At 38.3% G+C, this 25,730-nt stretch overlaps 2 protein-coding genes across 4 annotated transcripts; one reads left to right on the plus strand and one right to left on the minus strand.

Moving 5' to 3' along the window:
- Positions 1 to 2,491: 2,491 nt before the first annotated feature.
- s100a10a (S100 calcium binding protein A10a) lies at positions 2,492 to 3,349 on the minus strand. Of its 2 annotated transcripts, XM_082186346.1 has the most exons (3): positions 3,214 to 3,349; positions 2,968 to 3,133; positions 2,492 to 2,851 (listed from the first exon to the last, which is right to left on the minus strand). In XM_082186346.1, exons 2-3 carry the CDS (start codon positions 3,106 to 3,108, stop codon positions 2,684 to 2,686), a joined length of 309 nt encoding a protein of 102 aa, XP_082042472.1. In that variant the 5' UTR covers positions 3,109 to 3,133; positions 3,214 to 3,349; the 3' UTR covers positions 2,492 to 2,683. The 2 variants fall into 2 exon arrangements, with proteins under 2 accessions (XP_082042472.1, XP_082042471.1); XM_082186345.1 differs by lacking the exon at positions 3,214 to 3,349 and having other exon boundaries at positions 2,968 to 3,207.
- A 1,806-nt stretch (positions 3,350 to 5,155) lies between these two features.
- On the plus strand, positions 5,156 to 19,676 carry trim46b (tripartite motif containing 46b). 2 transcript variants are annotated; one of them, XM_082187214.1, is made up of 12 exons: positions 5,156 to 5,360; positions 9,472 to 9,727; positions 9,861 to 10,011; positions 11,055 to 11,253; positions 11,477 to 11,623; positions 13,617 to 13,712; positions 13,795 to 14,048; positions 14,127 to 14,248; positions 14,968 to 15,306; positions 16,635 to 16,864; positions 16,960 to 17,027; positions 17,888 to 19,676. In XM_082187214.1, exons 2-12 carry the CDS (start codon positions 9,478 to 9,480, stop codon positions 18,312 to 18,314), a joined length of 2,283 nt encoding a protein of 760 aa, XP_082043340.1. In that variant the 5' UTR covers positions 5,156 to 5,360; positions 9,472 to 9,477; the 3' UTR covers positions 18,315 to 19,676. The 2 variants fall into 2 exon arrangements, with proteins under 2 accessions (XP_082043340.1, XP_082043339.1); XM_082187213.1 differs by lacking the exon at positions 5,156 to 5,360 and adding an exon at positions 5,370 to 5,597.
- The last annotated feature ends 6,054 nt before the right edge of the window (positions 19,677 to 25,730 follow it).

Below are 25,730 nucleotides of genomic sequence, written 5' to 3' on the forward strand. Positions count from 1 at the left end.
ATTATGTAAGAGGATATCCTGTAACAGACAGTACGAGGCACAGCTGAAGCCAAGGATGGTTGCATGGAAGACGCTGCAATCACTAGTGTTTTTACCATGATAGCAAATAAAAAGTGACATGATGATGTAACCTACCAAAATATTACCAGGGCAAGTTGCCAAAATAAATGTTTCTTTTTTTTTTTTCTTTTTTTTTTTTTTTTTGCTACAGCTGTTGTGTAAACAATTGAACTCAATAAAATTACACTGACATACATTCTGACAAGAGTCAAACATTCAGTTTCAGATCTTTATTTTTTCAGATTTTAGAATATTTTTCATATATTGGGGCAAGTTGTCATATTTTTGGCCAGAACATTAATATTTTGTATATTGTTTATTATTATTATTCTTGTCAAAATGTAACTGTTTATTTATGTTAACAACACCAAATTAGACATTTTCACTGGACTAAAGTGAAACAACTAGCCCTAGTCTTCCCTGTACTTTATGCCCAGTCATACATTAGTAAGAATAAATGGTGTATTTTGACAATTTAGATGGCAATGTAGCCTATGTGTGATCTGACATGATAATGCAACAAATAAATTACATAAATTTTGACAAAACATACATTTGGATAAAGCAACAATGTCCAAACTATGACAATCATCCACTGAGTTGTTTGTTAGAGCATAATCTTTGATTTGTTACCACAGTTCGAATAGTAACACTTTATTGTATTATTTTATTTTTCTATGCATGTCTGAAAAGTGTATGGAATGATATTGCCAATGGATGTAGTTTGGCGCTTGTACAGGTCTTTTCTGCCCTCTTGTGGCATAAAAGAAAACATACGAACCATAACCATTTGGAGGAGGGAATGTGTTTGCTCACAGGGTGGTTTGCTATGTGTTTTTAGCAGTGCAAACAAAGTGGCTAACTGTCAGAATTTCAGCATTGGCAAAGCCCAGTGTAAGTAAACAAGACTATAATATTATGGCAATGAGAACAACCAGGATGCATAATAAGATCTTATACATATTTGTCTTGGGCCTGTCGACAAGGCTTAATTTTTAACCCCATTTATTTATCATTATTATCATTATTATTATTATTGTCACCAGTGTGGTTGCAAAAGAGCACAAAGATGAAGGGAAGATCCAGAAGCTCGCAGGACAGAGGTGACTGGGGCTCAGCAGCACGGGGCAGAGCCTGCTGGGGCTCGGGGGCTCGAAGGCCCAAGGTGATTAGGGGGTCGACACACCAGGGCGGAGCTGGATACCTGGAAGCCCAAGGCGAATCAGAGTAGCTGGGTGGAGCCACTGATGTAGGAGCCGAGGGGCTGAAGAGAGCCAGTGGGCAGAGGAACTGAATGGCATTGTAAGAGGAGGATGGAGTGGGAGACTGGTCAGGACCAGCGGCAACAAAGGACACTTGAGGCTGGAACCAGCAGAATACTTAAAATGAAGATGAAGGGAATATCCCAGAATCTATATAGTCTTTATTTACAAAATCAAAACCCAGGATATCACAGGAGAAAAGCTAACCACACAAAAACACAAACCAGAACCGACCAAGAATAATTCAAACACGAGTATCTACAATCCAAACAAAGGAAACTAGATAATCAACTACTAAGAACTAAAAAAGGGAACAGGAACTAAACACAAGAAGGAAACACAGGAACTAAAAAAACTAAAAAACACAAACATAACATAACAGTTACAATTGCAGTGGTGGTAGTAGTATAGTTTAACAGTATATTATGTAATATTATATATTATGTATTCTAAAATGCTAAATTGACCACAAGGAAGCCACAAAATTACAGGTTTCTTTAAACATTAGCAAGAAATAGTTTTTTGTAGCTTTGCTTGCTTTGACTAATGACAACATGTGCTGAAGAAAAAAAGTCTAAATCCTTTTTAACCTTATGTGAAAATTATGACACCAAAATGTCTGTAACTTGCAGAAATATGGATTGGATATACAAAAATTATGATATAAAATATGATATAAAAAACAATTACTTTATACCTTCCTTTACCGTTGCAAACGATTAGATTACACATAATAGTAATTCACATCTATGCTTAACGGTTATATTAACTCAGTTATAATCATTATGTGATGTTCTTTTTTTATTTTTATAAAAAGGTTTTCTGTGTTAGAATGTTACATTCTAATTGCGTTCTAACTTCCATAACTTTCTTTCCAACTAAGCAGCCTTGTGTTTGCATTACCATTAACAGTGGTTTGATACAACGCTGGACACACCTAAGAGTATTGTGACAATGAGGTTAAGAGAGAGAGAGAAAGAGAGGGAGAGAGGGAGAGAGAGAGAGAGGGAGAGAGAGAGAGAGAGAGAGAGAGAGAGAGAGAGAGAGAGAGAGAGAGAGAGAGAGAGAGAGAGAGAGAGAGAACGAGAGAGAGAGAGAGAGAGTACAAAAAACAGTGATGTATGTGTTGCAGTCTACATATATTTTAATAATAAAGTTCTGAACATGAAGACTTTAGAAAGCTTTATTTTAAACAAAAACATTTAGCTTTTAGCACAGACATGTTTAAAGCTCAAAGAATACTGTTTGTAGGCCAAAGAGCGTTAAGTCCCGTCATACACACCCACTGTACTTTAACCTTGCAGCAAAAGTAGTTTTTATGGTTTTTCGTTGGATACTGACGTACACGCATCAACACAAACTCATAGGTTCCAGCTTTGTGTTTTCGTTAACTGCTCCCTGTAGCAGGCCTCACAGGCGATGGACAAACCCACAACCAAAGACACAAACTCCTCAAAGTTCACCTCTCCATCCCCATTGGCATCCAAGTCCTTCATGATTCGGTCTACGGTGCCCGGATCCTTCTGAGACTGTAGGAAAAGAAGAGAGAGTGAAATGTGTTAAAGAAACGAGAGAAAACTTCTATCTGGTCTGCATTTCCTATAGAAAATGAAGTTTGTGAAAGCGAATGACAGAAGATCTTCACCTTGAGAAACCCAGAGAGCTCGTTCTCCATCAGGAGTCTGAGTTCACGGCGGGTCAGGGTGCCGCTCCTGCCCTCTTTTCCAGCGTACCGGTGGAATACCATGATGAGGGATTCCATGGCAGTCTCTAGTTGGGAAGGCATGGCTGCTAACTGCTCGGGTCCAGCACTATAGAAGGCCGATATTAATCTAATATTAACAAAACCGATCTTGACAATGAAGTTAAACAGACATAATGAAGAGCTTACCGTTTGGGCGTGTGAGTGAAGAATTTGAGAAGTGCTAGATATGTCTCTCAAGAATTTATAGGGTCCGGCCGAGCCCATGGGCAGGAGAAGCTCTTATCAGGGAAGTTGAGCAATTCATTACAGCACAGCATACCAATGTGTGTGAGTTAAGCGGACTTTGTGTGTTCAATATTAATTAACTCGAGGTGCACAGCAATGATAGTATTGAAACACCAGGAATCGCACACTACATATATATATGTTTTATGAGCTGACATTGACTGTATATTCATATTGGCCAAGCTTTATAAATTAGTCATGCCTACCACATTGCTAACTAGTATCCATATAGCAGTATGCTGAAAAATGTCTTAGCAACGGCAACACCCTCACCCACAACATTCCAACATCGTGAATTGGACCAATGATTTGATTTTTCTCACATTTCCATGTTTGGAACTCTGAAGTAAACTACTTCTATATAGAGCTAAGACAATACAATTAAAATGCTTAATACTATTTGGAAAATATATCACATAGGCTACATAAAGTAAAATAAATATCGGTTTCCACTGACTGATTTTTTATGATTCTTTAATTTCTATAAATTTTCTTTAAAATCTTAAATATACAATCTGTATATAATATATTAATATATCATCTATATATACAGTATATATAATATATATAATACAAATATTGATTTATTAGCATATATATAGGCTATACAAAAAAAGTTGCTGCATTAAGATTTTAAGTAGGCCAACAATAAACTTGCAGTGGATGTTTAAGTTCAACTTAAATTACATTAAACTGTTTTAATAAAAATATTAAAATTTTGTAATAAAAAAAAAATTGCTTAACTTATTTTGGTGAGTAAAAGCAACGTTAAAAACATATGTTGTCATAACTTATTGATCATATCATTTTTATATAGTGTATATTATAGTGTATATTATAGGCATATATATATTAGATTTAGGATGTTAAAAACTGCAGGAAAATGACAAGTAAATATAATGAATGAATGAATGAATGAATGAGACTGAAAGAGCCTACTGATGAATCATTTAAAATATTATTTTACTAACTTAAATAAAATAAAATAATAAAATCAAATCAAACAAAATGTATTAATTAGATTTCTGCGTTACTTTACCCTTTGGTCACCTTCTGAAAATGATGGGAGAAACGAAGCTTTTCGAAACCCTGAATAAAAGTCACTCGCTGTCGACACCTGCTGGTCAAACTCAGCCCAATCAATTATAATGCCACTTTTTACAAAACAATTTCATATGTTTTCATGAAAGTGTAATCTATTGAATGTAATCTACAAATAAATAAATACAATTAAATTAAATTAAATAAGGACGTTCTGTAAAATTCGCGTTGTTTTAGTGTAGAGCTTGTTTTGTGTGTTAGCTATTAAAGGGATAGGCTAGTTCACAAACAAAAAAAAACAAAAAAATTCTTTCGTCATTTACTCACCCTCAAGTTGCTCTAAACCTGTATGAGTTTCTTTCTTCTGCTGAACACAAAAGAAGATATTTTGAAGAATGTCGGTAACCAAACAGTTGATGGACCCCATTGACTTCCATAGAATTTTTTTTTCCTACTATGGAAGTCAATGGGGTCCATCAATTGTCTGGTTACAATACCGACATTCTTCAAAATATCTTCCTTTGTGTTCAGAAGAAGAAAGAACTTCATACAGTGTTGAAAAAACTTGAGGGTGAGTTAGTAGGCTAAACGATGACAGAATTTTCATTTTTAAGTGAACTATCCCTTTAAGTAGGCTAACATCTGCACAGTTTCACTTTTTACAGTGCTTGTGTTTTACAATGCCGATGTTTTAAAACGACTGGAAGAGACTGTCAGTTTGACTAAAATACACCGATAATACCAAGAAACGCAAAATCTAAGTTGTGCCATTGTCCGTCCTGAGATAGGATGGTCTCAGTTATCGCGCTGCTGATGGAGGACGTGCTCGTTGCCACGGAAACGGGATGCGTGCAGGAGACGAGCGCGATGGAAAGCATCTCCAGTTGCGTGCTGATGTAGCGACATCCTACTAACCTACATTTCAACCTGAAAGAGGCAATGGCGGCCAACGGAAGATTTCCCCATTGACATATGACGGTCTACTGCGACGAAACGGAACATAAACGGTACATTTTCAAGATTTGTATCCGCAATCCGCATCGTGCATGTGGATGCTTCGATGGCGTGTTTTCCTGATTTAGCCTAATGCATTTACCCGGCAGGAAACTGCAAGTAGGGGTTTCATTCATTTCATTAAAATATGTGCATGACGGTAAGTCGCACAGATTTGCGACATCAGTGCTCTCTCTCATATGAAGTAAAGGCAGCAGGATCCCGTAATGGCGCCCAGATTTCAGGTGAAGGTAAGGGCGCTGCCGAATACAGCTCGAGCAAACCTCACATACAGTATTACAGTCATCTCTGAGGGCAAACCTCAGTCGCGTTTGTTTTGTACTGTGGTAAAATCACGTTAAATCTTTCGTATTGCGGGATGGAGTGACGTGTATGACCAGTTGACATTGCTGAATGACCGCGTGATGATAAAGAAGCCCAATAGTGTCTTTAAGCTGTTGTAGGCCTTTCTAACGCATGCGTTTGGATTTTTAAATTACGATTTAAAGGAAATAATGTTTGTCTACTGCAAAGATATAAGGGTAGATACTAGATTTTAAGATGACATTGCCATAGTATGGGGCAGGCAGTGGTTAACTAATAACTAGTTTACAAGTGATAACCAGCTGTAGCCTATTGTAGTATTTGCACTGTTGTAATTTGATTATCAGAATGAATAAACTAAAGAATGTCTTTGTCATGGTGGTTCCTAGAGTTCAAACTAATTTGTAACGTGTCTTATTGTTACAAATATGTATTATATGTGGTTGTGGAGAGGCAAATTCTGTATACGTGCATGTTTGTGGTGCTGTTGCTCAGCATGTCTTCAAACGGTCACCAGAAATATGCCTATACTGTGTGTTTCTGATGGACAAGGTCATTCTTAAGCTGATGTGGCCTTTACAGAGCTTCCAATGTCACACAGCTGTCAGCTTGAATCATTTACATCAGGTCACTATCCATTTTTAAGAGCATTGCAGACTAGCTGTGCACCAGAGACTGCTATTTATAAAGGTGTGTGCATGTCTCTCTCAGCAACCAGGCACCATGAAAATCTAGTCTCTTTACTCATTTTATCTGCCTTTTTCAGTGTGCAACAGATACATCTTCATTTTTCATGGAGATCAATAATACTGCCCCAAATATGACTTCAGCACCTATTTTTAGCAATTATCTGGCTGAACCATGCTCTGAATTTTCAGTTTATCACCATGGAAAGGGCTATCATCATAGTGCATGAAGCTATGTGTTTGATCCCAGAGAATTCACATACTGATACAATTTGTTAGCCTGACTACGTCAGACATCCTACTTCCGCTAATTTCATTTCGCTCCTGTAGTCAGTCTGAGATAGCAGCCTATCTTTCATTTTTCCACCGGCCTGAAAACAGCCGGGCCAATCAACGAACAGAGGGCGGGCTGAGAGGCGTGACGTAGACGCTGATTGTACCGTGGATGCGTAGATTTACTTCACATAATCTGCAAAAGTCATTCACAGCCATGTTCACTCCGGTATTTCGCTCGATGGTTTAGTTTTTGCAACATACATGCGTTTACAGTGGAAGTTAGATGCGGCTGAGCATGCGCATAACACACGCCATAACCAAACGTTATGTGATTGGCTTACGGGTAACCAATGATTTTAAACTTCAGACAAGCGCCCCCCCGCGAGAGAGAAAACACTTCTCTATTATGCCCTTCCAGACTCTGTATACGAAGCAAAGTGAAGTAGCAGAGTCTGGTATTACCAGGCTAACAATTTGTAGCGTTTTTGCTAAACTGTTAGGGGTGTTACAATATACGTGCCACGATATATTGCGATACAAAAATGCAACATGTATTGTGTACAGTTCACTCTAAATTAAAGCTGCAGTCCGTAACTTTTTTGGGTTAAAAATTATCCAAAATAATTTTTTGATCAAGTACATAATCAGCCAGTGGTCAAAACGATCTGCTTGCCTTAGCTCAATTCAAAACGGTAAGCTTGTAATAATGTATTTAATTGCAGTGGAACTGGTGGATTTCCGCGGGAAATTCAAGCATGTCTTTGCGTCATTACGTCACATCTGTACACATAAAGAAGGAGTCTCGGCTAGTAGGCTATGAGTGTGAGGATGTTGGAGGTGGAGATGTATAGCCTTTTCTCACAGCACTTGATATAATTAAACTTATCAATTTGATGACGGATCCAGAAAGGTTCAAACGACAATCACCAGAGACAACTGGAGATTCACCCGTTGTAAAATGCAAAAGACTTCGGAGTGGCTACAGAAAAAAAGAGACTGCAACCGGGCCCATGCGAAAACAAGGATGAATATCGGAAGGGCATTAAATGTAGTCACGCAATGCTGATGTTGTTAACATTAACAATTTGAGAACAAAGTATAATTTGCACGGTTTGACATTATATGATAAGCAATTGTTAGATTTAATCAGCACGATTTACTGCAATGCTTTTTTCCCCTTAGTTGGTCAGAACAAAAGTGGATGTTACTTACTTGTTCAGACGACATTTTCCGGTGAAAATTCTTATGTTGGTCATACTTCCAAAAAGTAGAATCTGTGATTCCGAATGACAGTGTCCACACCGGCGCAGTGACTGACAGCCGCACATTCTCCTCAGAACGTTGGATTCATCCGCGCTGTGCCGTGCCGAGGCACAACCCACGTAAAGTTGATAATTCCGCAAATAACTGCAATTTCAGATTTTGAACAGAGATGGCGACAAAGAGGAAAAACTACGGACTGCAGCTTTAAAGTTTGGACAGATTTAATTTAGCAACAAATATAATAAGGGTGCATCAAGTAAAAAGGTAAACACAGAAGAGCTTTCATGATTATGAATTAAAACTCTGGGGTCTGAAGGGGTTTTGGCCCCTGGAGAAGTTTTGACATGCTCTGACATTTGTGCTTTTTTCAGTTGCTTATAAACATATTAATGGCTAAAGTCTGTATTCAGCACAAACTGGGCTGCAATGATATTTGAGCAACATGTATGTACACGTTTGTATTTTTGAGAAAATAAAGTTTATGCGTGATTATTGAAAAAAACAAGTTTAGGGAACATTCCCGTTAACCATTTGTCTCTGATTTTAGGAGGACATTCAGGGTTATTATGACTGGTTAGGAATGTTGATCCAGGAGCATATGGTACTTAGATAAATAATGTTGTGATTGTTATACATAAAGTATGTCAAGTTTTGCATTGTTCTGCATATTCAGAAAATATTTGGAAAGGTTCTAATTAGTCTGATTGCACCATTACAACAAAGTACATTCCTGGACATACACTATCATTCAAAACTTTGGGTCGGGTCAGTAAGGTTTTTGAAAGAAATTAAATCTTTTTTACATCAATGGCACATTAAATCTACCAGAGTTGACATTTGCATTGTTACAAAATAATTATATTTAGAGTAGCCTAAATGTTGTTCCTTTGACCTTCCTATTCATCAAATAATCATGGTTTCCACAAAAATATTATGCAGCACAACCGTTTAAAACATTGCTAGTAATACGAAATGTTTCTTAAGCACCAAATCATATTAGAGTTATATGTTCCCTATGTCTTGTTAGGACTTTTGTGTTACTTCCTGTCCTTAGTGCCATGTTTGTAGTTCATTGTAGTTTTCCATGTTGATGAGTCTGATTATTCCCACTGGCCTGTTACATGAAGCTATAGCTGAACAAACCCTGAGTTTCGTGATTGGTCCAGTTTTGGTTTGTGTTCTCTACCCCAGAATAAAACTTGCTCCGGAGCAGGTTTGCAGTGTAGTGTAAGTTAAAATGGCGATGAACACTGCTAAAATACAATCCACCTTCTTGAGCCCGAAAAAAACAGAGTTTGCTCAAACTAATCTCAAACTTACCTGGGTAGCAACTGAAACCGACTTCATGCAAAAGGCCTCAGGTGTGTCTTATTAGCTTTGTTCCTTCTAAATAGTTGTTTGCAGTGGATGTCTTTAGGTGATGCATGTTTCAGTTCCCTGGTTTCCGGTTCTTGTGTTTGTTATTTTGATGTACGTTTTAATAAAAACCATTGCAATTACATCCACATCTCTGCCTGCCATCTCTTCCGCTCCTGCTCATCTTTCTCCTTTTTTCCCCCCTCTATTCCTTTCTCAGTCCAATATGAAGAGTATGGAGCTGGAATTGCAGTGTCCTGTGTGCAAGGACATTGTGAAGCAGCCAATTGTACTTCCCTGCCTGCACAGCGTGTGTCTCATGTGTGCCTCTGAGGTGCTGGTTCAGAGCGGGTATCCCCAGCCCGAGCTCCCCCCGGAGCCCAACTCGCCCGCTTCCACCCCCAACATGCGGTCCCCGCGGCAGATGCGGAGACCCTTGCCCAAGTCTGACCGCGTGGACCGCCTGTTGCGCTCAGGTGCGTAAAGACAAGAAACCGTATGCGTCATCTTTAAAGTCAGTGTAAACAGGTTGATATATTCAGCTGTTCAGTTTTTTTCATTGTGTGTATGTTATTCAGTTTATCTCACCGTTTGTATGTATGTGTTTAGGCTCTGGGACGTACCCAGGTCGCAGGCGAAAGGAAGGCCATGCACCTCTCATGCTTTTCCCCTGCGCCCCCTGTGGGCGAGATGTAGAACTAGGTGAGAGAGGATTGGCTGAGTGCATGAGGAACCTTACACTGGAGAGAATTGTAGAAAGGTAATACACACATTCAAATACATTCAAGTAAATATTATATTTAATATACTAAAATATAAAATGTTTGTACAAAATATAAAATGATATATGACAATTTGTATGCAATGACAAAGTAAGTTATACAAAGGAAAGAACCAAAGACGAATATACGCACGCACAAAAAAGAAGAAGAAAAAGAAGAACAAAGTATAGAGATATATAGATATAGTAATGTGTATAGGTACCAATGCTAAATTTAAGCAATAGATTAATATAGTAAATTATCATATTTGAAATATTCCCGGTAATGTTGTGATCCAGAAAAAAAAGAATAAAGATGCAAATGCACTAAATGACCAACAAATATCAAAACAATTTAAAATGATAATAATAATAATATCTTGGCATTATAAGATATTTGCTACAATATGTATTTAATTTAATTTGAGCAGTTTACTTTTATATTGATTTACTTATTTGATTAGTGATCTAGTAATCTTAAACAGAATCTTAAATACACAATTCAATATTGTATTAAATTACATAACTGTAATGAAATTTTAATACAATATAATATATTTTAATGCATTTATACTTATTTGATTAGTGACCTAGTAATCTTAAAGGGATAGTTAACTCAAACATTTATATTTGGCCATTTACTCATCCTCAAGTTGTTCCAAACCTGTAAGAGTTTTTTGGGTGTACTATCCCTGTAAATAGAATTTGAAATACATTTAATAAATGACTAATATTTATTTTAATATTTTAAAATTATATAATATTAATATTATATTTGTAATGAAATACAGTATAATTTAAGCATTTACACTTATTTACTTATTTGATCAGTGACCTAGTAATCTTAAATATATAATAGAATAGAATTTCAGGATTTAAACTTATTTACTTATTTGATTGGTGACCTAGCAATCTTAAATAGAATCTTTAGTACATAACTTACCTAGTGTGATTACTATATCTGCATGAATAAAACCGCATACAGGCAAACAAACAAACAAACGCTCACTGTAGAATCTGCCTCTTTCTCTTGCTTTCTCTAGGTACAGACACACAGTGAGTCTGGGCAGTGTGGCTGTGATGTGTCAGTTCTGTAAACCCCCACAGGCCCTGGAGGCCACTAAAGGCTGTTCAGACTGCAGAGCCAGCTTCTGTAACGAGTGCTTCAAACTCTACCACCCCTGGGGGACTCCCCGCGCCCAGCACGAACACGTGCAGCCCACCCTGAACTTCAGGCCAAAGGTTAGACGCTTCTTCTGTGCCGCCCAGGGTTACTACCCGATTACCTCTTATACCTTGAGGTCCAGGATCTGATGACAAATTACTTAACATGAAACTGCATTCGCAAGCCATTTTGCTTCCCTAATATGACGCATTTCCAAGCGAAACAGAATATTTGCAAACTAAATATACAGATGCAAATTTTATCCATAGTGCATCATAAAGTTTCTTTCCATATCTCTAGGTGTTGACATGTCCAGAACATGATCAGGAGAGGCTGCAGTTTTATTGTAAGTCCTGTCAGATGCTTCTTTGTTCACTTTGTAAACTGCGCCGAGTCCATACGGGTCACAAGATCGCGCCCGTCACCCAAGCCTACCAGAGTCTCAAGGTATGGTTTTAATTCACCTCTATTTAAATTTTTACCTGGAATAACTGACCGTGTCATATTCAGTTCCCATTTTTTTTATGAAACAACAGTGCCCCCTAATGGCAGTGCCAGTGCAGTTACTTTAATTGTATAGGAATAAGGAGCACCTTTAAAAAAAATAGAACAATGGAGAAAGTCATGTGATCAGATGAGTTTATCCCTCACAAACATTTTGCACAATGGTGTTCAGTTTGTTTAGCTGTGATGTGCAACTCTATTCATTGCATGTCTTAGATCTATGGTTTATACACTCTTGAAAGCCAGGAAATCACCAGTAAACACACTCCATTGTGGGTGATCCTTCTGTAGTGAGGTATTTTACTCTAACAGGGCTGTTTTTTCTTTAGGGTTACAATATGTACAAGATTTAAAGGACATGATAGACAGGGGCTAAAACTAACTTTTTGCCACACCTGCCAATGGCTGGTGACTTGAGAAATTTAATCAGCCATAAATAAATTTTACCAGCCATGAAACAGATGAATCCTTATTGAAGATGCAAACATTATTCAGTCAATAGCAATGAGTGACTGTTATTTATCTTTTGTTGTTTGATTAACATTAAAAACACAGACAGGAGAAGGAATACGTTACACATGTGTTTTATTTCTCAACTGTTTAAAGGGATAGTTCACTTTGAAATTAATTTTTGGTATGTTTTAGCTTACCTCAAGGGCATCCAAGATGTAGGTGTCTTTTTTTCCGCAGTAGTTTCAATTTTGATATTTTTAGGTCAAACCGTTCTTGTCTGTCAGTCATATAATGCAGGTCTATGGTCACTGTCTCAAAGAGCATGCACAGAGTCCAAATTAAAACAATTCCCCGTCGTCCAAATTAAACAATTCCCCATCGTAAGTACACATTGATGGCCTAAGACACGAAACGATCGGTTTGTGTGAGAAAACGAACAGTATTTATATCGTTTTTACCACTTATACGCAGCCATGTCCGAGTGATCTGATCTGACGTGTACGCAGACTGGTGCATAGATATATACACTAGATGTCGCCTTAAAGACATTCGTTCCAATGAACTGCCGTAGACAAGGCGACATCTAGTGTTTGTATACCTATGCACCAGTCTGCGTACACGTCAGATCAGATCACTTGGACATGGCTGCGTATAAGTGGTAAAAACGATATAAATACTGTTCGTTTTCTCACACAAACCGCTCGTTTCGTGTCTTAGGCCATCAATGTGTACTTACGATGGGGAATTGTTTAATTTGGACGACGGGGAATTGTTTTAATTTGGACTCTGTGCTTGCTCTTTGAGACAGTGACCATAGACCTGCATTATATGACTGACAGACAATCAGTCTGTCAACCTAAAAATATCAAAATTGAAACTACTGCGGAAAAAAAGACACCTACATCTTGGATGCCCTTGAGGTAAGCTAAAACATACCAAAATTTAATTTCAAAGTGAACTATCCCTTTAAGTTCAGTTAAGACATACAGTAACTGACTCTGTTATGTTTACAAGGATACTTGCCAAATTTAAATTGGCCAGGCTTAAACTTTTGTGAAAATGTAACACTGGCCTGTCAACTGTCCAGAGCATCATTCACATTCATGTTTTCATCATTTTGCATTGTTAGAATTTATAAAAGTGTTACCGTCCAACTGGCGATTGACACCGTTTCATGTATTCGCAAACTGAATCATCCATCGAGCATAAAAACAATACATAACAATCACTATGGCTTTTGAAAGCTTTTGAAAAACTGAACAAAAATGGAATGCATTGCAAAGTCATTCTGAATTTTTCTTGCCACTAAAATATTCCAGGGATGAAAGTGTTTAAAACATAAAAAATAGTGCATGAATAAAACACACTTTTGGTTTTCCATGCTTATTTGTTTAAATACATCGACATCTTGTCAGATTATTAAATAAATCTCTTAATCTCGGAAAGAGAAAGTTGAAAATCATTTTGTTTTTGCAAACCCTAGGACAAGATCACCAAGGAGCTGAACTACATTCTGTCCAATCAGGACATGGTGTTGACTCAGATCACTCAACTGGAGAACGCTGTCACTCAAACTGAGGTACGCCCACCTTTTCCATCTCTGTCAAAAAGGGCCGCAGGTGTTTGATGCGCTGAGCTATTGTCTGTGTGCATGAATGCAGGTGAACAACGTATCAGCCAAAGAGCAGCTCTCTCACTGCGTGAAGGAGATAATGGCGTTGCTAACCGAGCGACAGACAATGCTGGCTCAGGCTCTGGAAAGCTCGCGGCAGAGAAGGGCAGAGGCCTTGGCCAATCAGGTGGCTGAAAAACGCAGCCTGCTGGAACACGCCGGCTTGATGGCTTTCACTCAAGAGCTGCTCAAAGAAAACGACCCATCGAGTTTTGTGCACGCAGCCAGATTAACACACAACAGGTGGGACGACTTGCTGATATCACTGATGTCTGTTGCCGAAACGTGAAAACACTGGACTATTATTTCTCTTTTTCTCAGATTGGCCCAGTCTATTGAATCTATGCAGCGTTTCTCTCTCTCTGCTGATCCCTCGTTCCGTCACTTCCAGCTTGATGTTTCCAGAGAGCTCAAACTCCTCACAGACCTGAACTTCATTCAGGGTAGGAAAACTCGAATAATCAGACACATAAATGTGTAGATACAACAGGGCTATATTATTATGGGATTTTTATCCTTATTTAAAGGTGCATTGTGTAATATTTAGGAGGATCTGTTGACAGAAATGCAATATCATATACATAACTATGTTTTCAGTGGTGTGTAAAGACCTTACGTAATGAACCGTTATGTATTTATTACCTTAGAATGAGCCATTTCTATCGACATACACTGGTCCCCTTACATTGAAATAGCCATTTTGCAGCAACATGTTTCTACAGTGGCCCTGAACGGACAAACGCGTTTCATTACTATGTTGTTCTTTGTGCAAAGAAGCTAGCTAAAGTCAGCAAATACAACACTGACACAATGATGAACAAGTAACAATAATATTCGCAAATAACATATCGTTTTACTGAATAATTAAGTAAACATAATTTCTTTATCTTTGTAAAGAAACCTCATCGCTTAACTGGCTACTCTCTGCTGTCTCAGACGATGTCATATTTTCCTGTCGGCCGCCGTAACTTCTGTTGGTTGAAATTCACAACCTCGCTGCTAGATGCCGCTAAAATGTAGAAACTGCACCTTTAAGCTTTCTGAATCTTAATTTTTTAATAGAATGTTTCTGCATTTTTTTAAATGAACAAATTTTAATGGCAGAAAACAGTGTGCAGTGTCACACAATCTAACCCTAACCGAAAGCGACCTATCCCATCAGCCCCTCTCGCTCCTGTGATTGACACCCAGCGAACCCTTGCCTACGACCAGCTGTTCCTCTGTTGGCGGTTGCCTCAAGACTCCTCTCCTGCCTGGCATTTTTCTGTGGAGTTCCGGCGGCGTGGGGTGGTGCCAGGGGGCGGGGCAAGAGGAGGGATTCACGGGGGATTGGCCGCCGCTCGCTGGGGCTGGCAGAGATTGGAGGAGGTGACCGGGACCTGCGCTGTGATTGACAGGCTGGAGATGGACAGTGTGTATGTGCTGAGGGTGAGAGGCTGCAATAAGGCCGGCTTCGGAGAATACAGTGAGGAAGTATATTTACACACTCCACCAGCTCCAGGTACGAAGCGTTTTCAACACAAGACATAGTACAAACAGAATTCATTCCAAACTGATACTCATCTACTCTTTATCTTTTTCCTTTTTTATTCATTCCCATCTCTCTTTGTCTCTACAATCTTTGGTTTTTCCATGTTTTGTTTCCCAGCTTCATTGACAACAGCTCTATACTGCCACCTTCCCTGTTCCCTTTTTATAGCCCTTAAAACTCTTTCTGTTATTGTATCTTTATTCTTATTTATATTTCCCTCATCTTTTTATTATTTGAGCCATTTATTCTTTAATCCACCAGTATGTTTATTTTCCACCCAGAACCCTCGATGTAGTGAAATATTTCGATCTGATGTGAATGTTGACCCATCTGCTTTGTAAATGTGGCCAAAAGCTAACTTTAATGCTGTGTACTGTTTATTAATATATACACATTAAATGGAGGCCCATGTTACAAATAATAATACAAGGTTTGCATCCAAACAGAAGGCAGATGTTCACGACAAAATAGTAACATTATCTTCTGAGTGTTTATAGCTAATTATTAATAGAATAGATTATTAGGAGGAAAAAAATAATCCCCAATTTTGTCCTTATTTTAAACACCTGTACTTGTTTTAGGCATAAAAGCCTATTCACACCTCGAGCAGAGATAAATCTAAGTTTAAAAATAAATATTATATAAATGAATTATTAATAAAACATAAAAACTTTTATTCAGCAAGGACAAAAAAATAGACCGAAGTGACTGTGAGGACATCTGTGATGTTACATATGATTTCTATTGCATATAAAAGCTGTTCTTTTGAACTTTCTATTCATTAAAGAAGTTTTCACATATGTTAAGCAGCACTGTTTTCAACATTGCTAATAATAAGAAATATTACTTGAGCAGCAAATCAGAATATTAGAATGAATTTTGAAGGATCATGTGACACTGAAGACTGGAATAATGATGCTGAATATTCAGCTTTTCCATCACAGCAATACATTACATTTTAAAACGAATTAAAATAGGAAATACACTTTTTCTTCTCTGCCTGTCTGCTGGAACGCAAATCTTCCTCCTTTTTGCAGTCTTGATTTCACCCTGCTATTCCCAGAGAGCATTTCTCTGTCTTTTTTCCTTGTTTACTGTTTTCCTGATTGCTGTTTTTATGCTATGTCCTGCTTTTGCATATATCTCCTATTCTATACCTCTATTCTTCCTTTTCCACCCACTCTTACCTCCCTCCGTTTGGTGCCTTAATTCTGTGTCCCTCTTTCCCCTCTTCTTCTATCCTCCTCTAAATGTCTCCCGTATTCCCTCGCTGTTGTCTCCCTTCGCCTCTTCGGCAGTGTTGAATTTTTACCTGGACTCTCGTTGGGGTCTGCACGCGGACAGACTGGTGGTGAGTAAGGAGCAGCGTTGTGCCCGCAGCGTGCCCGGTCTGTCCCTGCTGCAGGCCGCCGATCGGGCCCTCACTTCCTGTCACCTGACAGCTGATCTGCTCGTGGGGGACGTGGCCATAACGCAGGGCCGACACTATTGGGCATGTTCAGTGGAGCCAGGCTCTTATCTGGTCAAGGCAAGTTCTGCAACCAAGGAGAACTATATTAACCGTATCTCCCGTAACTCCTTCTAAATCACTTTTTCTCTCATTTTTCTCTCTATATTCTACAGGTTGGAGTGGGCCTGGAGTCTAAACTTCAAGAGTGGTTTCATCTGCCTCAAGACATGGCTAGTCCAAGGTAAGTACTAAATCTCAGAAATGAACAAAGGGAGAGAACAGAATAAACATGAGAAGAGAAAGTAGATATGTTAATGTTAAGATATGACACCTATTATCTTCAGTTTTGGTTTTATTTTGACCAATTGAAATTATGACTACAATAGAAATGAAAAGCATTATAAAGAATAAACCCAAATAACCACATCTGAATTCAAAATGATGAAAAATATCCATTCTTTCACTTATTTATACACAATAAAATGTAAAAGCTTGAATGATTAATACCATACAGACTTGCTTTCTGTTAACTGAGCTCTATATATAGATTATACATATGATATTATCTATATCAGGGGTTTTCAATCTTTTAGATGCCACCGACCCCCAAATATGATCTCATGTGAGGGACTCCCATCCAAAAATGTAAAAGGCAGCTATGACTTTTTATGTATAAAGACCCAATTTATACTGTGAAATTAATAAATATGTGTAAAATATTATTTGGAAAATATTTTGTTTCCCCCTACTCACTGTAGTACTATACTGTGTATTATTTATTTGTTTATTTTAATTTATTTTAATGTTCTTTTTATTATTTATTTATTAACCATTACTTTTTAAATCTTATTTTGACTTTTTTTTCCTCTAAACATTTCCACGGACCCCCATCACTCTTCCTTGTGACCCCCTAGAAGTCCCCGGACCCCAGTTTGAAAACCCCTGACCTATATTATATACAGTGTTTCCACCAAGTTTCAAATCAACACTAAAAAGGCACAGCATTTCCAAGTGAAACGCATATTTAAAGAGGAAAATGAATGGTACTTGATTTCACCCATTTTTCATGCTGACTTTAACCTCATCTTCTCTGTCTGATAGATATGATCCAGACAGCGGCCATGACAGTGGAGCCGAGGATTCGTCAGATTCCCCTCCTCCTTTCGCTTTCCTCACAATGGGCATGGGCAAGATCTACCTGCCCTCCTCCGCCAACTCCCATCACGGCAGAGAGTCTGGCTTCACCAATGGCAACAGCCCTTCTTCGCCAACCGGCGTTACCTATCCATTGCCTCCGAGACTAGGAATTTGTCTCGACTTTGAGAAGGGCCGTGTCACGTTTTACGATGCCCACTCTCTCCGCCCACTATGGGAGGGACCTGTGGACTGCTCCGCCCCTGTGTGCCCTGCATTCTGTTTCATTGGAGGCGGAGCTCTGCAGCTACAGGAGCTAGTAGCCAATCGTAACGCAAATCAAACCCCAGTAAGACGAGTCACCATTCAGTCACGCGTTACCAAACTGAACTGAACTCTGATTATTGTTTTTATAGTTCGATTTTAAGAGACGGTTGTTTTTAATTGCACCCAACATAAACCTCGGATTATTTTTCTTTTTGTTTTGAGAGGCCTTTATTGCTGCACTGCTTGCTGAATTATGAACCTCTTCAATTGAATTATGAATTTGGTGATGCCACCTATATACCCATGAAAAAAGTGCATATTCACCTATATATACACACAATATGCAAAAATATGTGTTTCCTAACCAATCTGTCTGTGTAGGAAATGTGCCTCAAAGGTTTTTTTTATACTAGATTTCTCCCCACATTGTGTATATTATAGTGACATAATATACCTTGTATTAAAGTGCTTTCGTTTATTAAGCTCCAAACAGAGCAGAAATTCCAGACTGTTACACAAGGCCTCGTTTTATAACCCACAATACTATCGTAAACATCTGCTCTTTCAACCTCTAGCCATATGTTGTCAAGACAGGTCTGTCAAACTCTTTCAGCTGTCAACTCGAGCATTTACAAAGATATTTACTCAACATACGTCTAATGCCAGACCAAATGCTTCTCGCATTCTCGCTGCTGTTTCGCCTTAGATAGTTAAGAAGAATTTAGATTTATTGAAATATGTGGCTTCTAGACTGCAGTCGGTATATAAAAGGACTTTTTCTGAGCAAATTGTTAGGACACACTCACCTTGTAGCTTACACAAATTGTTGTTTTGAATTCCCATATGCTATTGGACTATTGGAAAATATTTAAAGCTTAAATGAATTAAGTGAAGCTTATTCTTAAGAAAAAAAAAAATCTTCAATGCAATAGATTGGAAGTGCACTGCTTTACTCAATATTTATGTGATTAAAAGTTTATGTGTGTGTAATGCACTAACCCCACCATTATAAATCACCTTATACGAGCCTCTAGAGAATATTTTTTAAGAGTCTGAATCATGTGCTTGATTTCAGTCCATTTAAAGCTTTAGAGTGTAGTTTGAATCTTGCTGGAGAGAATGGTGGCTTTTGCCTGCTTGTAATAAATAATTATCTGAAAATGAAACTTATTCTATTCTTAATATCACATATCTCATAGAATATACTCAGAACGAATGGTGTATTACTGTTTTTTGATCAGCTGGGGGCAGCAGTTTCTTCAAATATACTGTATGTGAGTGTCAGTTCTCTTGCAAGGTGAATTAGACTTGGACTGTTGCAAATGCCTCCATTTAGCCAATCTTTTAGCTAACAAAGGAATTCAGGTCACATCTATATCTACAAAATATAGTAGGCTTTCCATTTGCATTGGTGCATGGCACTTTTTACATTTTTATCAAGCATATAGAGTGATCAAGTCAGTCAGCTTCATAAACAAATGACTCCCACTGTAGCCCCAATTCATGAACAAATGGACTGCTTTTCCATTTGGTAGAGAATTGGAAAATTACTGCTTTGTGGCTAACTCAGGTTCTTTGAAATCGAATCCCGTCCGGATAGGATAGGATAGGATAGGATAAGACCACCCTTAAGACTTGAACCACCCAGAGGAAAATGCAGACAGAGATTTATAAATGTATTTATTCTGTTTGCATACAACTATACATATATGCACACATATATACATATAAAGTATTGGCATATATTGAATGACAAAAAATGCACTATTGAGGGAATATGGAGCAATTTTAGACAAAGTGAGAGACTTACTTCCACTGCCACCTCAGGAGGATGCTCAGTGATGACTTTTTAAAATGAAAATAATATACATGATGTCAACATTCTCATGCCAATTCTTAAATATTTTTCGCTTTGATGAATGATTGCTAATTCGTGTGAATTTGCATGATTTCATTTGTACGTTTTTTTTATACGATCTGCTTGCGCCCGGTGACGGGTTTGTTCAGGGGTGCGGACCTTCATGCATACTTTTTTTCTAACAATCGAATGTTTTTGTAATATTCACATTGTACAAAATCATACAGAAATCACCACCTTACACAGTTACGTTTTCCTGTGATATCAGGTTGGATACCAGCACCCTATTTTCCTTTTAATATTATATTGGTTATAATTCAAATGAACCAAATATGCCAAATAAGTTTTGATACTGAGCAGATATGCATGTCTGTATACGGTTCTTTAGAAAGCTTCTTATATGAAAATCCACATATGTCTTTAATTGTTGCCATATTGGTTAGAAACCACAAAGTCGAGTGGTTAGGTATGTTTCAGCTTAGACAGACCCTTTGAGAGACAATGAGCCAAATGAGGGGTTAGCCAATGTTTTCCTCTCGTGGAATGTAATGTTTCAGAAATGTAAAGTTTTAAAAGCACAGATTTCTCGTTTGGCTTATGTTTCTGGTGAGAGAAATCCAAGACCATACGTCGTCTCTCTCTCTCTCTCACACACACACACACACACACACACACACACACACACCTTCTCGGCCCTCTCTGAAATCACTGCTCTAGGGAGTGTGATGGCCCAATAAGAGCTGAGGGTGATATTTCTTAAAGATTGTGTGTCATAGGTTGATTTTCTTTTTCTTTCATCTCAGTGTTCTGTGCTTTCATCTAAACGCCCGATCTATCCCGTCTCCCCCATCATTCTCTCCCGTTTTTCCACAATTCATCTCCAGCGAAGTTTTGCTCACTTTATCTTCATATTGATCTCTTTCTTTTTCTCCTTTCCGTTCCCTCTCTCCATCATCCACTTTGCTTTTGGCGATTCTCGGCCTGGGGAGAGGGAAAACTCAGCACCAGATTGGGTTTTGACTGACTGAAGGTATGTAGCCACAACACCACATGTAGCTGCAGCCTCTAATCCATACCAGGAAGTCTTATGCACAGTCAGGGGGGGGGGGATTTTTAAATACCTCAGAAGCTTTGCAGCTGCTTAACCTTATGTGATTTTCGTTTAATAAGACCAGTCATTTCCCGAAGCACCACAGACTAAAATATCCGTAAAGCGTCCGACCGTAGTCTCGGTGGCTTGTCGTATTGCTGCGCTCGTTGATCCATTTTGTTACGAGCTTATAGACTTCTACCAGCTGTTGTAGGTCTACCCTGGTTGTTGCCATCTGCGTCAAGTCTCTTGCTGACTAGACTAGAGGGGAGGGCTAGACAGTGGTAATACTCCGTTATTGTAGGGTAAAGACTTTCGACAGACCACTGCACGCTCATATTTAGATTTTTTTTTCACCGCAATGTCTATTGACTAATAGTAGGATTGAGTTTCATGGAGTTTGCAGATGTATCTAAAAATGCTTCGTACAAAATGGTCATTTCAAAGAGATGTCAAACTGTTCGCTTTTCAACAAAAGTCATTTGATATAATAAATTGAAAAAATCTGTACGACTGGATATATTTGCTGGTTTCCTCAAGACTGGGGCTAGTTGTCACACTGGGGAAATCTATATCTTAGTAACTATAAAGGTTGAAGTCAAAAATCCAATTACACAAATGTGTTTTATAAATGGAAATGGGTTTGTATGTTTTTGTGTTTTTTCTACAAACACCTAGTTAAAAATTCTATTGAAACTATTGGGGCATGTTGTCACAGAATCCAAAGGTGTGTTAAAGTCCCCTTGTGGTGAAAACCTGAGGATGGATGATGTAACGATTGGCGAGAGTTGCCGCGTCAGGCGGGGAGGAGCTGAACACAGAGACGTGATATAGACGATCAGTTTAATTTTGATTAACATGACACAATATAACATTGCGACTACATGAAAAGAGATTTTACTGTTATAAAAAACTGATTTGTGAGCATAAGTGGAACTGAAGGTGTGAGAATAAACACGAAACACACGTGATCGTTGTCATGCGGTGGATTCGGCCAATCGTAGAACAGCTGTGTTGTCATCAGAGCTCGTGCAGTCGCTCTGGAGAGTCCTCCGACTGTCCTCGAATCGCTTTAGCGGTATTTTGATGCCATATGTCACAGTCACATGGTGTCGGTGCTGTCTCAATTGGACAAAATTTCTAACCGGCATGCACTGTCATCAGTCAGTCGGCCGATCGGTCTGCGCAGAGCTGCATACAGTTGAACAAGCCTAACGTCTCAAACGCGATTTGAAATCGCTGGTGTTTCTGACGTCACAAACTACATTGTAACCAATCACATCAACGTGCGGGCGGGCTTTAGCATATCATTAACAGCGAACAAGCAGGGGAGTCTCGAGAGATGCCAGGTTATCCCGGTATGTTTTTCTGATGATATGAAAAATCGGGTAGATTTAGCAATATAGCGGGTGTATGATGCATATTACGATATTATGATGAACTATGCCTTTCTCCACTGACATTCTGAGTTGTTTAAACAAAGCGTTTCTGATTGTAAGAAGGCAGCCGCCCGAACCTCTGACTGAGATGCGAATGGGAACATGGTTTGTGTAACATTAGCAACATATTATTAACTGTTTGATAGCATTGTCAAGCAAAAGGCTAATATTAATTACCGTGATGTATCCGACGTTGTAAAGAGCGATACCACTGTGATACCATCTCTGAGCTGGTGTGAGTGTGGGGGCGGGGCTAATTAGCATATTCATTGATCCTCATATACTAAATGAAACAAGGGTGTAGAGTTGCATTCAAGCTATTTTAAGGCATGAATATTTGTTTGTTTTTTCACAGGAAAAAACGTTTAAATATTTCATTTTGGTTATCAAAGATGAGTTTTAAGGGATACAATTATTGACTACTGGGGATTTTAAATAAACTGTATTTTTTGTCCTCAGCAATGATGCTGTTTCCATAACCAAGACTTTTCAGAAAAGGCACTTATATTCCTTAAAAATCCTATATATTATTTACTGCTAAAGTAATTAAAAAGGTCAAATATCCTATTACACAAATGGGTTGTTATCTAGAAATATCTTTGTGTGTTGTTTTCAAAGACAAATCAAAACTCTATTAAAACTAAAACTGGGCATTTTGTCAGAAATTCTCAGTGTGTGTTAAATAAACTGTATGATTTTTATTCCCCCTCAGCAATTACGCTGCTTCTGTAGTCAAGACTTTAAGGTTTTTTCCCATACAGATTTAGATTTTTTCTTTTTTATCCCTAAGAATATTCACTGTAGTAAAAGTGTGACAACCTATTTCTAATTTATTTATTTTTTTTTACAGGGAAATAGTAGCCACTTTTTGTAGCCAACACTTTTTTTTTTTATCCCTAGGAATATTCACTGTAGTAAAAAGTGTGACAACTTGCCCTGGTTTCCTAAGCATGGCAACTGAAAACCTTTACAAAATCTGGATGTTTCATCTTTTAAAGCCACAAGCAATCAAAATAAGGCATTTTAGCTCAATAACCACTGGAAAGAGAGCATTAGAAAAGTGCAATACTATTAACTTGCAAGATCCTTGTCCCAAATTAAACGGGAATCAGGCTGAACAAAATCAACCCGTTTCATTACTTGATAAGAAGATTTGAGAGGTAAAGCTATCGCCCGACTCCCTTCCCCCTCTGTATACATGAGCGTTACACTAATACTCTCCTGTCTCCATATGGATCCTCTCCGGACAGAGCGCTGGAGTGGAGGGATCGCCCACGTTTAACGGTTTCAACTCTTCACCCTCCCCTCTCAGCAATCCCATCTGTCCCGCTATTAGTAAATCCACACTGATAAATAGAAGCTTTTGGGGATCATTGCCGAGGCAGGTTTTCAGTGGTCTGAGCAAGACTAAGTGTAGCTGACCTCGATAGAAACATTCCGTTTTTTAAACTTGCACCACATTTTGCCTTTGGCCTAACTGTGTGCAAATGTAATCCGCCCCGCTCCATCCTGTGGAAAACCATTTCATTGTACGCTAATATTAGAATAACAGCTGAGCGACTAATTGCCGGTGAATTAGCCAGACAGCACATCATATGAAACTCATTTTTAAAGAGCACCTGTTTGGTTCTGCATCATAAGTGACCCATATGGTTTTTCATCAATTTTACATCATATACTAGGAAAGAAGTCCAGTATACCAGAGTGTCGCGCCTTCCAGGTGTTCTCTCCTCTGAATAAGCCATTTCAGACATCTGAAAATGAGCTAGGCATGTCTGGATACAGCATGAATGTTAAAAGCATGCTGCAGGGTCCACCTTAACCTTGTTTTCACATTCACATATGAAGCATCAATCATTGATTTGAAGTCTTTCTTGTTCTTTGTCTGAAAATGAGTCACCACAAATCAGCGCGTTTAGCAATTTCAAATTCACAAATTGAAAGAATTTGGTTATAAAATGCACTGCAATTATAATGGTTTGTTCACTATACTTAATGTGAATATCACAATGATGAATCAGGGTTTATAAATAGGTGTGCATCTCCCTTAAGGAGTTTTCAATAGACCAGAAGCACAATCCAGCATCGGAATACTAATCAAATTCACTAGTGGCATTAGCAAACATTCTGAGCAAACAGAACCAGATTTAATGGGAATATGTTAGTCATATATTCAGGTATGCCAACCACCTGTTGATTTTCTGTCTAAGGTGAACTCTAGCAAAAGAAAGTTTCACATCATCTCAAATGTACAGTATAATGCATCCCTATGGATCTTGACCAGCATCTGTTCGGTATTTCCATTTTGTTCTAAATGTCTTGGATCACATCTGGAAGCATCAAGTTTTGAAAGTATGCCTCAGCTGTGCATCTGTTTTATTTTTAGCTTATTCCCTAGTAAACCTTTATCAGCTGTATAGCAAAGGGTTAAAGGGGTCATGACATTGATTTTTTTATTTATTATTTTAATATTTTCCTTGAGGCTGCATGCATAATGTTAATAAAAATAGTTTGCACACAGAACAAATACATATGGAATTATTTTCAACCCTCATTCTGAACCTTTGTCTGAAATTATCCATTTTAAGGCTTGTCAGCGGCCACTGATATGATTGGCTAACGTCATCATTGCATTAGAAATCAACGCCCATCACTATTGCATGTGAGTTAAGTGTATTTAAAACACTATCCATATAAAACCTTAATTTACAGATAAAGCATTGTAGACAGCATCAGTGATGAAAATGGGTTTTATTTGCCTTTGACGAGATGACAAATGTCATCCCTATGGGTGGTGGTGGCGCAATGGATAAGACACATGCCTTTGGTGTGAGAGACCCGGGTTCAAATCCACTGTGAGACACCAATGTGTCCCTGAGCAAGACACTTAACCCCTAGTTGCTCCAGAGGCGTGCGACCTCTGACATATATAGCAATTGTAAGTCGCTTTGGATAAAAGCGTCAGCTAAATGTAAATGTCAGCCATTAAATGACTGGATGTTAGTGGGCGGGGCCTATGGTGAGATGATGTAAAACTATTCATTGATGTCTTGCTCTGGAGGCAATATGCAAATGTATTTTCGAGTTGAAAGAGACACGCTGAGGCAGATATATCAGTCTAAAGACTGATTATTTGAATCTTTATATACTTTTTTG

This window comes from Leuciscus leuciscus (assembly GCF_965113295.1).
Source record: "Leuciscus leuciscus genome assembly, chromosome: 12".
NCBI lineage: Eukaryota > Metazoa > Chordata > Actinopteri > Cypriniformes > Leuciscidae > Leuciscus > Leuciscus leuciscus.

Bases quoted from the DNA above. Each gene is read 5' to 3' on its own strand.
- s100a10a (XM_082186346.1), bottom strand. From the start codon at position 3,108: ATGCCTTCCCAACTAGAGACTGCCATGGAATCCCTCATCATGGTATTC. The intron at 2,852-2,967 runs GTGAAGATCTTC...CTTTTCCTACAG, and splicing joins AGCTCTCTGGGTTTCTCAAG to TCTCAGAAGGATCCGGGCAC.
- trim46b (XM_082187213.1), top strand. From the start codon at position 5,574: ATGGCGCCCAGATTTCAGGTGAAG. The intron at 9,728-9,860 runs GTGCGTAAAGAC...GTATGTGTTTAG, and splicing joins GGACCGCCTGTTGCGCTCAG to GCTCTGGGACGTACCCAGGT. The intron at 11,254-11,476 runs GTTAGACGCTTC...CCATATCTCTAG, and splicing joins CCCTGAACTTCAGGCCAAAG to GTGTTGACATGTCCAGAACA.